This window comes from Podarcis raffonei, chromosome 16 (assembly GCF_027172205.1).
Source record: "Podarcis raffonei isolate rPodRaf1 chromosome 16, rPodRaf1.pri, whole genome shotgun sequence".
In the NCBI taxonomy this organism is placed as follows: Eukaryota; Metazoa; Chordata; class Lepidosauria; order Squamata; family Lacertidae; genus Podarcis; species Podarcis raffonei.
This window is the reverse complement of record NC_070617.1, coordinates 18,069,328-18,083,204: the sequence shown is the minus strand read 5'-3', so window position 1 is coordinate 18,083,204 and position 13,877 is coordinate 18,069,328. Positions and strand designations below refer to the sequence as shown.

General features: G+C 48.1%; 1 protein-coding gene across 1 annotated transcript; it reads left to right on the top strand.

The window, feature by feature from the left end:
- Positions 1–347: 347 nt before the first annotated feature.
- On the top strand, positions 348–13,781 carry UBQLN4 (ubiquilin 4). Its single transcript, XM_053368341.1, has 11 exons — positions 348–647; positions 2,130–2,281; positions 3,064–3,302; positions 4,426–4,688; positions 4,855–5,013; positions 5,841–6,063; positions 7,271–7,410; positions 8,145–8,228; positions 10,736–10,851; positions 11,652–11,829; positions 12,490–13,781. Exons 1-11 carry the CDS (start codon positions 465–467, stop codon positions 12,640–12,642), a joined length of 1,890 nt encoding a protein of 629 aa, XP_053224316.1. The 5' UTR covers positions 348–464; the 3' UTR covers positions 12,643–13,781.
- The last annotated feature ends 96 nt before the right edge of the window (positions 13,782–13,877 follow it).

Below are 13,877 nucleotides of genomic sequence, written 5' to 3'. Positions count from 1 at the left end.
GCTGAATTCTCTCTTCGCTCTGAGCGGAGAATAACAGCCAAGGCCAGAGATCCCTTTAAAAACCCAAAAGTGGCCGCCTGTGTGTGACTCTCAACTTTTCCTATCTCTGTTAGCCCACGAACGTGAAGAGCGGTTTCCCTATCGAGACCTCCCGGTGACACTAGGGAGGGCCGTTTCCACCACGAAGATGGCAAATGCGGCGCCGCGTCCGATCGTCCACAAAATCTGTGAGAGAACCGCAGAATGGCGGCGGCGGCCTTTCCCACGGAGGCGCCGAGTTCCTATCCGTATTTTGTACGGCTCTTCAAGCCGAATCCTGAGTCGAGTTTGGGGGAGGGGGATTTCTTCGCCGGAAGTGCTCTTCAAGTAACCGGAAATGATGGCTTCCGCGTCTCTATGGTAGCAGCAGGCAGCGGCGCCTCTCTGGCCCTACCTCCTCGGTGGCAGGTGGGCGGTCGGCCAAGATGGCGGAGCTGAGCGGCGGCGGGCCCGGCTCGGCCGGTGGCGGCGGAGGCGGCGGCGACAGCGGAGAAGGCGGGGGCGGCGGCCCCGAGTCGGGCCCGGGGGGGCTCCTCATCCGCGTGACGGTGAAGACCCCGAAAGACAAGGAGGAGATCCTCACCGGCGAGCGCGTCTCCGTCAAGGAGGTCAGCCGGGGGCGGGGAAGCTCTCGCCGGGACCCCTCAGCCTCTGCGGGCGGAGGTCAGGGGATCTGTGGGAGGCGGCGGGGAGTGTCGTTGTCTGCCCCCCTCCTTCCCCTTTTCGTTACTGTCCGTCGGCGGCGAGGAACAAAGGGGCGAGGCGGGCTCTGAGGCGCTGGAAGGATTGGGGGGAGGGGACCCCCCACCTCTCAGCCCGCGCGGCACGGAGTCACGTGGTGGAGCGCCCACCCACCCCTCCCGGAGCTGAAGTGAGGGGTGGGCTGTTTGGGGGGAGGGTCCGCGGTCGCCCCCCGCGACAGAAAAGGCGCCGATGGGTGGGATTTGGGGAAGGAGCCGCTTGGGGCTGCCTGCATACAAGGATGCTTCGCGCGCGGAACAGCATCCTCAGCTGCACCATCTACAGGGCTTAGCGCGAGGAGTGGGTTCGGGAAGCCCCCTGGCCTCGCAGGGCAAAGGAAGCCAGAGACTCCCGTTTCCTTCCCGCTTCCTCCGCCAAGACATGCCGGGCTCAGGACAAGGCGGTCGAATGGGTTCCTGAAGAGAAGCAGGGATAAAACATAAACACCCAGGTTTTGGGTGGTGGTGAATGGGGTCGATCAGAGTGAAAGGAAATGAGGGTGGGTTGGGCAAGGCAAAGTGTTTGGGCAAGGAAGCAAGCGGACTTTTCTTTCCTGCAACATAGAGGGAGAAATAGTGATGAAGCAGATCAGGCTTGAGGATTTGTCTGAGAGGGGAGAGAATGGGGAAAGGAAGAATGGGTAAAGCCTGGAGAAGAGAATGTGAACAATCTGGAGTGGTTGAGGTGGGATAATGAGGGGAGAAAGAGAAGAAATGAAGATGAGAGTGCCACCTTGTGGGGAAGTTAGACAACAGCTGAGTGGATCCAGGAGTTTGTTGCAGATCTCTCTGGGGTGTATGATGCATTGAAAGAGGGGGAAATTTCGAATGAGTTGAAGCCTTCTCTGGGGCTTGGAGGGGCAGTGGCAGAGAGTAATAAAAACATTCTGGTGCCCTCCGAATGTTTTGTACTGCAGACATCTGCAGGATACCTGGTTGGACAATGCTGATTTATGTAATAACTTCGCTGAATGTTTGAAGCTCTTCACATAATCCTGATGGAAAGGGCAGTATTAGTTTCCCCATATTGCAGGGGGGGGGGCTAAGAGACCGAGTAACTAGAGGAGTAACTATGTGTTCATAGCGGGGGTGAGACTTGACCTGTGGAGCTCCTGCATCACAGGAATCTGCCTGGATGTAGGTGGAGGTCAGGTTAGGATGAAAAGGGAAAGGGCGGAGAAAGCAGACAGAGTGCTGTGTGGATGAAGAAACAGTGTTTGGTAAGGTGAAGCCAGGAGGCGGGAAGACTAAATAGACTAGCAGGGGATAAGGGTTGCCACCGCTTTGCCTTCTTGACCACAGCAAGAATGTCTGTGGAAAGCCTAAGCTTCTAAAATGTCTTTTTTCCAGTTTAAAGAAGAGATTTCCCGCCGGTTTAAAGCCAAACAGGATCAGCTGGTTCTGATCTTTGCCGGGAAGATTCTGAAAGACGGGGATACCTTGAATCAGCACGGGATCAAAGATGGACTGACGGTGCATCTGGTGATCAAAACTCCACAGAAGTAAGAGCTTCCCTCTGAAAAGCAGGCCCATTCAGTCAGCTTTAGTTTATATTGCAGATATGCCACTTAGTAAGTGACAGCTTCCCCACACCCCTCAAAAGACTGGTTCAAATCCTTCTGAATAAATAGCTCCTCTTTGCCTCTTTGTTTATATACAAACTGAAATATGCAAAACACAGATAAAAACACCATATTGAATTCATAGTAAAAGAGAACAACATAGTGTGGCTTTAGTAGATGACAAGCAGATTTAAATAACAAACATAAATATCCAGGGGAAAACATGGAATGCTATGGTGGTGTCAGCCAGAAGTACTTTCAAAAGTAAATTACATGTTCTCCTATTTCAGGACCTGTGTATCCTGCTGTCTCCCCTGTGAAGCTGCCCACTGAATAAGATCTTCATTCCTCTGGGTGCCCCTGCATTTGGTGGTTAGCTGGGTGGCTACTGGAGTGTGTGTGTGTAGTAGTAGTTCATAGTAGTTAAGAGCCCTTTTATTGGCCTTTGTTGTTTTACCTGTGGGCTCTTCTGTTTTTACCTTACTGATGGCTTTTTTTAAGGATGAGAAAGAAGAGTAGCCACCCCCACCTGCCATAGACCTAACTGTGTGTGGCTTGGGCTTCCCCATTGCAAAATTCAGGGTTCTAAGAGTTGCTGAGCACACACACTAAATTACTCTAATGTACTTTGTAGGGAGATAGTAGCTTCCTTTTAAATTCAAGGAGAGCTATATGTTCACATAACAGTTGTGTCGTCATCTGTCACTTTCCTTTATTTGCAGGACTCAAGACCCTTCAGTGGCGCCTGCTGCTTCCCCTCCTCCTGCTGCTGCTACTGCTACTTCTGTTGCTGCTGCTACTCCCTCAGCAGCCCCTGCTTCCCCTGCAGCCCCACCTCAGCCTTCAACATCCAGCAACACGCTCTCTGATGTAGGGAGCAGCAGCCGGAGGAGCAGCGGATTGGGAGCCACGCCAGGCCCGGCAGCAGATGGGATCCCTGGCGGAGCCACCTCCATCTTGTGTGAGCGTTGCTGAGTTTCTTCTGCTCGGGTTAGCCTTTGGCTTTCCTGTCTTCTTGGGCACCAGTGGGGCATTTTGGGTCTTTGCTCCCACTCCAGCAGGCGTGAGAGCAGAGTTCCAGGGTCTGAGGATCTCAAGGCAGGCAGTTCTGCTTTATTGATTTGTTAACAAAACAAACAAAAGTGCAAACATGTCAGAAACAAAACTGAAGGGGAAAAAATGGGGTGGCTTGTGTGCACCAGATGGATTAGTGGGTTTATAAATGGACTCTTGAGCTTTAAAAGCTTAAGAGAAATACTGAAGGGAAAACCTTCCTTTTAAAAAAATATTTTTTTAATTTTTTATTGTTAAAATAATTCAACATTAATACACATACAAACATACATTTCATACAACATACATACAACATACCTACACTCAATCCCACAGATAATGAAGGGAAAACCTTCCTAATCGCATGATTTATGTGAAAATTGGCCACTTGCAGGAGCCCCAGCTTTCTCTATTCACACTTGTATCCAGGGGTCAGCAAACTTTTTCAGTAGGGGGCTGGTCCACTGTCCCTCAGTCTTTGTGGGGGGCCGGACTATATTTTCCAGGGGGAAATGAACGAATTCCCATGCCCCACAAATAACCCAGAGATGCATTTTAAATAAAAGGACACATTCTACTCATGTAAAAACACGCTGATTCCCGGATCATCCTTGGGCTGGATTGAGAAGGTGATTGGGCTGCATCTGGCCCCCGGGCCTTAGTTTGCCTCCCCATGCTCTTATCCTTGTGGGTCTTTTGAGCCTGCCCCTAAGGGTTGTTGAGCTTCTGGGTCTGATGCACAGCAAGATCCCAGAGAGCAAGAGCTGGGCTTGTTATATCTCATCCTGCCTTTTCAGTGAGCTCTGTGCATGAGCGTAGCCAGGATTTTTGTTGGGTTTTATTGGGGGGGAGTGAGAACCTCAGATTTTGATTGATTTGGGGGGCAGCTGCCCCCCTGCCCCCCTTGGCTACACCGATGGCTCTGTGTTGATAGTAGAAGGAGCAAGAGGGAGATGGGCCTTAGGTTTTAGCCATTCAGCCCTAGGCAGACCTTTCTCATTTGTGGTTTCTTTCTCTGTGTCTTCTCTCAGCTGGCTTTGGCGGCATTGCTGGGCTCGGGCACCTGGGGATGGGCTCTGCAAACTTCATGGAGCTTCAGCAGCAGATGCAGCGGCAGCTGATGTCCAACCCAGAGATGCTCTCCCAGATCATGGAGAACCCCCTGGTCCAGAACATGATGTCCAACCCAGACTTCATGCGGCAGATGATCATGGCCAACCCCCAGATGCAGCAGCTGATGGAGCGCAACCCAGAGATTAGCCACATGCTGAACAACCCTGAGCTTATGCGCCAGGTGGGCTGTTGTTTCCCTGCTTGTGGCTTGAGGCAGTCTTTGAACTTTGTTTTAGGCAACACACCAAACCAGGGTTTGCACTAACCATAGTTCAGAGCCCAAACCATTATTGTCTGCTTTTGTCATATTTCTGCTCATGGTTTTCTGTTTGCCCTTCTCTTCTCAGACCATGGAGTTGGCACGCAACCCTGCCATGATGCAAGAGATGATGCGCAACCAGGACCGAGCCCTGAGCAATTTGGAGAGCATCCCTGGAGGGTACAATGCCCTGCGGCGGATGTACACAGATATTCAGGAGCCCATGTTCAGTGCTGCCAGGGAACAGGTAGGCTAGGTCTGACTGTCTCTTCTAAGCAGAACAAAACACTCATTTAATTAAGATTTCACAAGATTCACCAAGTTTATTGCAAATTCCTCAGACAAGTTGATAAATGTCTGTGACTGGTTACCTCCCTAGCCTTCATGAGCACAGCAGTACTTTGATGTTCTGCGGTTTTGATATGAATCCTGCCAAATTGATTAAGAGTTTTATTATGTAATTCACTCTGGGATTTTTGTACAAAGATCAGTGTAGGAGGTGAATGGCAAAAACTGTTTGTACTTTTCAAAGATTAGTATGCAAATCAAGTCCTCAAAATTAAGTTAGTCACGTCCATAAACTTCAGTGAGTCTGCTTTGAGTAGGACTAGGATAAGATACAGCCCTGCGGTTACAAGTGTGCAAGCATCCAAGTTTTAGTGATGGTTGTTTTCATTTTCTCTCTTTGTTTCTGTGGTGACAGGGCAAAAGCTATAGTTTGTCAGTTCCAAAGATCACATCAAGCTGTTTCTGGTCTGAAAACCAGAGTTTGTTTAAACCATGTTGTTTGACGGGTTTAACCATGGTCTGTCAGTTCAGACATCACACCAAATCATAGGTATGCTCCTTAAGTATGGTTTGTGTGCTGTCTGAATAGAGTCAGAGACTCAGGGCTGCTTACAGTAAATAACGTAGCAGATGGTAAACACGTATTTGGTGAAACCTGCAGTTTAAATCAAAGCTCTGTTTTGTAATCCCAGCACAACTTCATTTCATTTTCTTGCTAATCCCGTGAAGCAGAATTCATCTGAGAGTTTGCAGAGTCACTCATTGAGCCAAATCTTCTCTGTCTAGTTTGGCAATAATCCCTTCTCTGCCTTGGCCGGGAGTTCCGACACCTCGAACTCGCAGCCCCTGCGGACGGAAAACCGAGAACCGCTGCCCAACCCTTGGAGCCCCACGCCTGCCTCTCAAGGCCAGGCACCAAGCGGCGAAGGCAGCACCGGCTCAGTGACAAGCCAAAGCACACCCACTGTCTCCAACCCTTTGGGGATCAACGCAACCAACCTAGGATCTGGTACGTACATAGCTAGCGTGGAGTCCGAGGGGCGGTAGGTGGTCCTGGCAGCTGCACGTTTGCACTCAGAGCTGGCCTTTCTAGATCACAGAACTGCTCTAGTGGTAGTTCTGTGGTTGTTTAACCTGAAGATTTTTGACTGTTCTGGAGAGATGAGAATCGGTTGACATTTCCACTCTGCCACAGTGACAGTTTAAGAACTGGGATTATTGCTCAATTGAATGGAAAAACCCTTTTACTTTAGTGTGAGGCTCTCATGGGTGACAAGCAAAAAACATTGTCATCCCCAACCTCAAAATCTGGTTGCTGAGCCAGTGAGAGCCAGTTTGGCATAGTGGTTGGAGTGTTGGACTAGGACCTGAGAGATCAGGGTTCAAATCCCCACTTGGCTATGGGGAGTCAGTGCTGCTCAATCTAACCTATCTCACAAGGCTGTTATGGGGATGAAATGAGGAGGAGAACCATGTACGCCACATTGAGCGCCTTGGAGACAAAGGTGGGATAAAGAAACAGTAAGTAAATAAGTCTTGTTACTGTTTTCTACCAGCTAATGCAATGGCATACTGGTATTAAGTAACTCACATAGGTTAAGTCAACTCTTTAACATACTTAACCTGTTATGGATGCATTCTGAGCTTGTGGTGGTCCTTTTTTCTGGAAGGATCCAATAGGTGGCTCAACAGGGAGCGGAAAATCAGGTTTTGTTAATCACTTTCTGTGTATTTCATGCATGTGCATTAAGTGAAAAAATGTACATTGATTTGGCCCATCATTACCACAAAACAACTGTTTATCTCTGTCATGACACTTTTTGAATTAGGAAAGGCTTTGTGGGGGTTTTAGTGGTTTGTATCTGTTGGGGAAAGAGCAGGGATCTCATTACCGGTATATTGTTCATTGCTACAGTAAAAAAAAGATACCTTTTTGAAATTAAAGTTTTTAAAAAGATATCCATGTGACTGCAGTAAAAAACCAAAAGCCAACAGAATTCTGCCAAAGGGTTAAAATCAGAAAGGGGGTTGGCTAGGCTTCCAGTGACCTTTTAATTCAATGAACTTAACCCAATTTTGGGACTTTGTTTTGAGATCCCTGGTTTTGTTGCTTGAGTGTGATCAGGAAGCAGCTTCAGGCATCTTGCCCCATCTAGGTTGGCAGAGCTACATGTTTGTTGGCTGTTAAATTTTCAACTCTCTCCCCTTTGTTACAGGAATGTTCAGCAGCCCTGAGATGCAAGGTCTTCTGCAGCAGATCTCAGAGAATCCCCAGCTCATGCAGAACGTGATCTCTGCCCCTTACATGCGTACAATGTTGCAGACGCTAGGCCAGTACCCTGACATTGCAGCACAAGTGAGTACAGCCCAATCTGCATTCATAGGGCCCAATACGTGAAGGGGGGGTCTGTTAGCCAGGAAGCCTCCTTTTGGTGTGATGTTTAGCAGTGCAGCGCTCTTACCTTAGCAAAAGCGATTTCATATCTGTAACTGACAAAGCTGCAGCAGAATCTCATGACTCCTGCACTCTCATGTTTGCTTTTTACAAGTCAAGTTGCAGTGTGTGCTGTTTGCAGAATGGGCCCCTTGATGTGAATTGATTACTAGATGTGGAATTAAAAACTACCAGAAGAAGAGCCCTGCAGCTGGATCAGTCCAGTGGCCCGCATCCTGGCCCTCAAAGTGGCCAACTAGATGCCTGTGGGAAAGCAGCAAGCGGGACCTGAGTACAGGAGCCCTCTCCCCTCCTTCGGTTTCCAGCAGCTGGTATCCAGAAGCATTGCTGCCTCCACCTGTGGATCAGTAGCCTCCTATGAATTTGTCTGATCCTCCTTTCAAGCCATGTAAATTGGTGGCAATCGCTGCCTCTTGGGGGAAAGAGTTCCATACATTAACTAAGTCCTGCATGAAGAAAGACTTTCTGTCATCTGTCCCGAATCTTCCAAAAAGGGAGCAAGAATAGACTGAAAAGGTCCTATATCTTTGTGCTTTTGGTGGCATCAGAATATGCTGCTATTGCCTAGCTGCATGGGACATGTGCTAGGAATAGCAACTTCTGCCTTCCTGAGCTGCCTTTGCTCTTCTTTGCAGATGATGGTGAATGTTCCCCTCTTCGCCGGCAACCCCCCGCTTCAGGAGCACCTGCGACTCCAGCTACCTGCCTTTCTACAGCAGGTGCGGCATAAACAGTGTTGTCCTTGATTTCGGGAGTAATAGTTTACTCAGGGCTGGACTTCAAAGAAGCTTTGTGTAGAGGTTGAGGAACAAAAATCCATAATGGACTGGCTAGGCCCTTTTAGTGATCATGTCACAATAATAATTTTCAGGTCTGCAGTCTCCCTGCTGTGGGGATTTGGGGAGTCCTTGTTCAACGTATTTATGTGCGGCAGCCCTATGAAGCCGCAGAGATCTATCAGTATTGTCTACTCTGCCTGGGACTGGTTCACCATTGTTTTGGGCTGAGAAAGGTCTTTCTCATTACCTGCTGATGGATCATAATATTTTTTTTTTCTTCTAGGCACCCCTTTGGCAGTTGGATGTTGGGGTTTGGATGGAATGCTAAACTCAGTATTACGTTCATCCGCATTGGGCTGGTGTGGTCCCCACTCCGACTCTTGACACAGCCACGCGTGTTAGATATTGGAAGCTTTTGCTTCAGTTTTCAACATGCCATACTTAAGGCTAACCACAGTTCAGTTGGGCTCAAGTATAAAAAGAAAATGTGGTTAGTTGAAAAGCAAAGCAAAACTTGTTTGAAGGCAGCCTTTCCATTCCTGACTTTTTGTCTGGTTCCCTTGCTATTATTTAGTTTACATTCTCTGTTAGAGTTTATTGCTGCTGCCATTTTATTTGTAGATTTATTGATTTGTGGTTGTTGTTTTTTTTTAAAAAAATGATCCTATCGTGAGCCACCTTGGGTGCCTCATATTGATAATGATGATAATCTGTTGTTAATTTGAGATACCAGAGATTGAATCTGGGACCTTTTGTATTAAAATAGTGTGCTCTACCGCTGTGTGTGGGTCTGCAATAACTGCAGTTGACAGACGCATGCCTTGGTGGCAGGTGGTGGCAGTTGAACTGATACTAAAATCCAGTGTATCCAGTGACTGGACAAAAATGAAAAAGGAGGTTGCCCAGTGCCAGTGAAAACCCCCCAAAGGTTGAATATCACCAGATGGCAAAAAATGCAATTGAGTATTTGAGTAAAATGCAGGATGGAAACCATCGTATTTTAATAAATAGTCATATTTTAGGTATAGGATTGTTTAGAATAGCTATGAGACAGAATCACTAAGCTCTCATCTGAAAGCTCAGTTAACATTGAAAAACTGCTTGTTTTGAATTTTACCAAGAGCTACATTATAAGTGAACAATGGTAATCTATAGGATTAGAGAATCATAGAATCATAGAGTTGGAAGAGACCACAAGGGCCATCGAGTCCAACCCCCTGCCAAGCAGGAAACACCATCAGAGCACTCCTGACATATGGTTGTCAAGCCTCTGCTTAATGACCTCCAAAGAAGGAGACTCCACCACACTCATTGGCAGCAAATTCCACTGTCGAACAGCTGTTACTGTCAGGAAGTTCTTCCTAATGTTTAGGTGGAATCTTCTTGTAGTTTGGAACCATTGCTCCGTGTCCGCTTCTCTGGAGCAGCAGAAAACAACCTTTCTCCCTCCTCTATGTGACATCCTTTTATATATTTGAACATGGCTATCATATCGCCCCTTAACCTCCTCTTCTCCAGGTTAAACATGCCCAGCTCCCTTAGCCGTTCCTCATAAGGCATCGTTTCCAGGCCTTTGACCATTTTGGTTGCCCTCCTCTGGACACGTTCCAGTTTGTAAGTGTCCTTCTTGAACAGAGGTTGACAACTGACCTTTTTCAGGCTGAGGGCTGCATTTGACCCATGGTGGAGGGGGCATAAAAACCTTTTGGCATAATCAAATCACAGTGGGAGCCGTTAGTAAAACTGTTAAAGTAATAATAACAAGACAAATTGTGTGGAGACGTGTGAAAGGAGGCCAGATTTGGGCTGTGGGTTAAGCACCCCTGCTAGAGAAACACAGTGATGGCCGTTCAGTGACAATCTAGCAGTTTCACAGTACTGGCAGTAGTATCAAACCCTTCCGGTAGCCAATACAGTACCGTCAAATTTTACACGGGTAAAATGCATCTACTCAAACCCTTGGAACGTCCCCCACAGAAGCATCCCTCGCCTTCAGGAGTCAGTGAGCTGAGTGGGCCTTGAGCTGTAAGCAAAAGCATAGAACTTTTGAGCTCTCTGCTTTGCTTACTGAGCAAGGCCTGCTCAGCACGCCGGCTCTGGGATGCAAGATAGCACAGGCCTATCAGAGATCTCATGCGATCATTTCCAGGCTTTCAGAGCTGGTGTGCCAAGAGGACCTTCTTGCCTGGTGTACAAGGCAGAGAGCTTTTTCACACCGGAAAAAACTGGTGTGCATTTCATCTGTGCAGTTTCAACCAGCTGGCCTTCAACCATGCAGGGTTGGAATTGCACTAGTTAAATGCGTTAAAGATGTGATTGAATTGTATCCCAAATCTTAAGCTTTCTTTATGACTAAAGGACCAGAATAGAAGACATCCAAGAGAAGCAATCCACAGTTTCCTTGAAACTGGTGGCTCACTTGTGATTTTTGTCGCCCCCACCCCCAGATGCAGAACCCTGATTCTCTCTCGATCCTGACCAACCCTCGTGCCATGCAGGCCCTGCTGCAGATCCAGCAGGGGCTCCAAACGCTGCAAACGGAGGCCCCGGGACTGGTTTCCAGGTAACGTATTAGCTGACTCAGGCCTTGGGGGCACTACTGCAGGTTTCAGCTTCTGAAGAAGGGCAGCAAAGCAGCAGGAGGTTCTTGCTCCTCCCGCTTTCAACTACTAAGATCAACATAGAAGTCCTTTCTGTGGGCGTCCTGGGAACAACACGATGCATATTGTTTGCGTGAACAATATATGTGGCAAGCCTGTTCCTAGAAATTCTGTGTGTGATGTAATACGGCGGGGTAAAGAGAATACTGTTTCTGGCTTTTTGTTACGTTACTTATTAAGACTTCCTATACTGCCTTTCATGTTAACATCACAAGGCTGTGTAGAAAAGGGGAAATTGCATTTAAGCTTAGCTTATGGAATGCAAAAGTAACCAGGGTTAAGTCAAAACAGGCATTGTAATAACTCAATTGGTATCAGTGTCCAGCAAAGGCCTGAGAGAATCAATCGATACTTTTTTTAAGCAGAGACTGAAATGCAACCAGTGTTGCAAACTGGAAACAACAATTCCTGCCTTTGTAGATTTCCAAGGTTTCAGTTCTTTTTTGAGTAGACTCCAGAAATTAATAGGCCCAAATTAGTCACACCAGTTAACATTAATGGGTCAACTCTTTAACACTGGCTACAACCAAGAATCTGTGGCAGACTTAACCATATCTCCCCTGTTCCAGTAGCTGCAACACTCTGTGATTTTTATTGCGGCCAACCTCTGCACAAGGCTTGCTTCAGGTCCCTAAAGTTGGACGCCTTCCCTCAGGGATTTGCTGCCTTGCACTAAGTAGTTTCCCCCTGTCTCATCTTGCAGCCTTGGGACTTTTGGAGCCCCTCGCGTCCCTCCGCCCTCTGCCGGAGGAAGCACAATCCCCGAGACCCCCATCTCCTCCGCTTCAACACCTGCTAGTGCCTCTCCAGCTGGGGACAGCAACCCCCACCAGCAGCTCATGCAGCACATGATCCAGCTACTGGCCGGTGCAAATTCTCAAGTAGGTAGTGGTGCATTTCTCTCCTGAGTCTTTGTCCTTTCTTCCCTTGACCCCTTTTGGTTGGGTGCAGTGCAGTCTCAGGCAGACATATGAATCTGATGTTTCATCGCACAGCCCAGCACTTTCTATTCCTGTCTGGCACAGCCTTTCTCAACTCTGCTACTGGGTGTATAAAAAACAAAGTGCCATCTCAAGGGCCGTGGTCCCAAGCTGTATAGGGACTTGCATGTTAGTACCAGCACCTTGAACTTAGCCTGGTAGCAAATGGGCAGCCAGGGCAAAGCCCACAAGTTAGGTGTTATTTGCTGGTGTTAGTTGGTCCCCACATGCAACCAAGTTGCTGAGTTTACACCAGCTGCAGCCTCTGGATAAACCCCAAGGGCAGCCCCTCCATAGAGCATGTTGCAGTAATCCAACCATGAGGTTACCAATGCATGGACAACTGGTCAAGCTATCGCAATCCAGGAATGGCCATACTGTCTTAGTTGCAGGAGAGAGTATCCCGCAGACTACAGTGATCTTCTGGGTGTGAAAGGGCTGCTGGAAGCCATGGGTGCATGAGGAGTTTGAGTAGGCCACTTAGTCTGTGCCAGATTACCTGCCTTGAGCCATGCTTGCTGTACAGTTCACCTCCTCTCTCTCCCCCCCAACCCATGGCAGGCGCAGAGTCCAGAGGTCCGGTTCCAGCAGCAGCTTGAGCAGCTCAATGCAATGGGCTTCATCAACCGTGAGGCAAACCTTCAGGCGCTCATTGCCACTGGGGGAGACATCAACGCCGCCATCGAGAGACTCTTGGGCTCCCAGCCTTCCTAACATCGTAGGCCCCTCCAATCTGCGACATGATATCAAAACACAGACCTCTCGAGGATTGTCATTGTCAGGCCCTCCGACAGCTGTCCATGAATTTAAAAACTGGAACAACAACTCCCCCCCCCCTTCAGTTCAGTGCATCCCGTTCTATGTTTTCCTCTGAAATGCTTCAAAAACTGCCTTGTGCATGGATGATTCCAGTTCTTGAAAAACGGCCATTTTGAGACATGTTTCTCCCCTGCTTCCCTCTCCACCCACACCCTGTTCCCCCCAAAATGAGGCTCCTACTCTAGCTGGTCAAAGTGTAACTTCTAGATAACCCAAATAATTGTGTTGGATTAGCTCGCTTTTAAAATCATATAAAAGCTGTATTTCTTTTCTCCCCCGCCCACCTGCCTTCCGACCAAAAGTGAAATATGAAGGGAATATCTGCTCCCACCAACTCAAAAGACTTTTTCTCATCAATGAGAAAGGCACACGATTTGGAAATGCCAGTAGGCAGGAAAAAAGGAGTGGTCCTTTTGCACAGTGACTACAGCGCCTCAAACCTGGATGGACTTGAGCATCACGCTGCCTTCCTGCTTTTATCTTTAGTGGTTATGGGATGTCAAGATGTGGAGTTGGGGTGGGCGGCTGAGATTACCTGAGAGCATTTGCCATTGGAAAGAGGTGCTGAGCTGTCCTGCTCATAAGGTGTGGTGGCTCTTGGGTTGGAATAATGTTTTGTTATCAGCCTCCCTCCTTTAGAATGTAAGCTGCCTCCTTGATGCATCCAAAAACATGACCTGCTATTTTTCTCCACCCTCCTCTCCCCGGCCACAACTCCCAGTACTTGCCATTGGTCCTCCAGTCAAAGGTGCTTTGATGCAGCAGACTTTGGTGGAGTGGTCTCTGTGTTGCATGCTTTTCGAAAGAACAAGGGCAAAGAAGGGAGGTTGGGGAATCCTTCACATCTGTGGGATGCTATTGATAGTTCTCCCCCCCTTTTTATTCCCTTTCTCTCCCCCCCCCCCCCGGTTTTAGTTCAGAGTGTTTAAAAATCTGATTGCTAAAGAGGCTCTTGAGGGCAGTGTAATCTGCAACAGAAATTATAAGTTTTTATCCAGGAATAAAATGCACAAAGCATCTGTCTTTTCTCCCCACCCCCCTTCTCTTCGTGTATGTGTGGGGAGTTCATTTATTCTCTGTAGGCATGCAGCCTGCCATGGCATTCCCCACTTGGTTGAACAGAGCCAGTT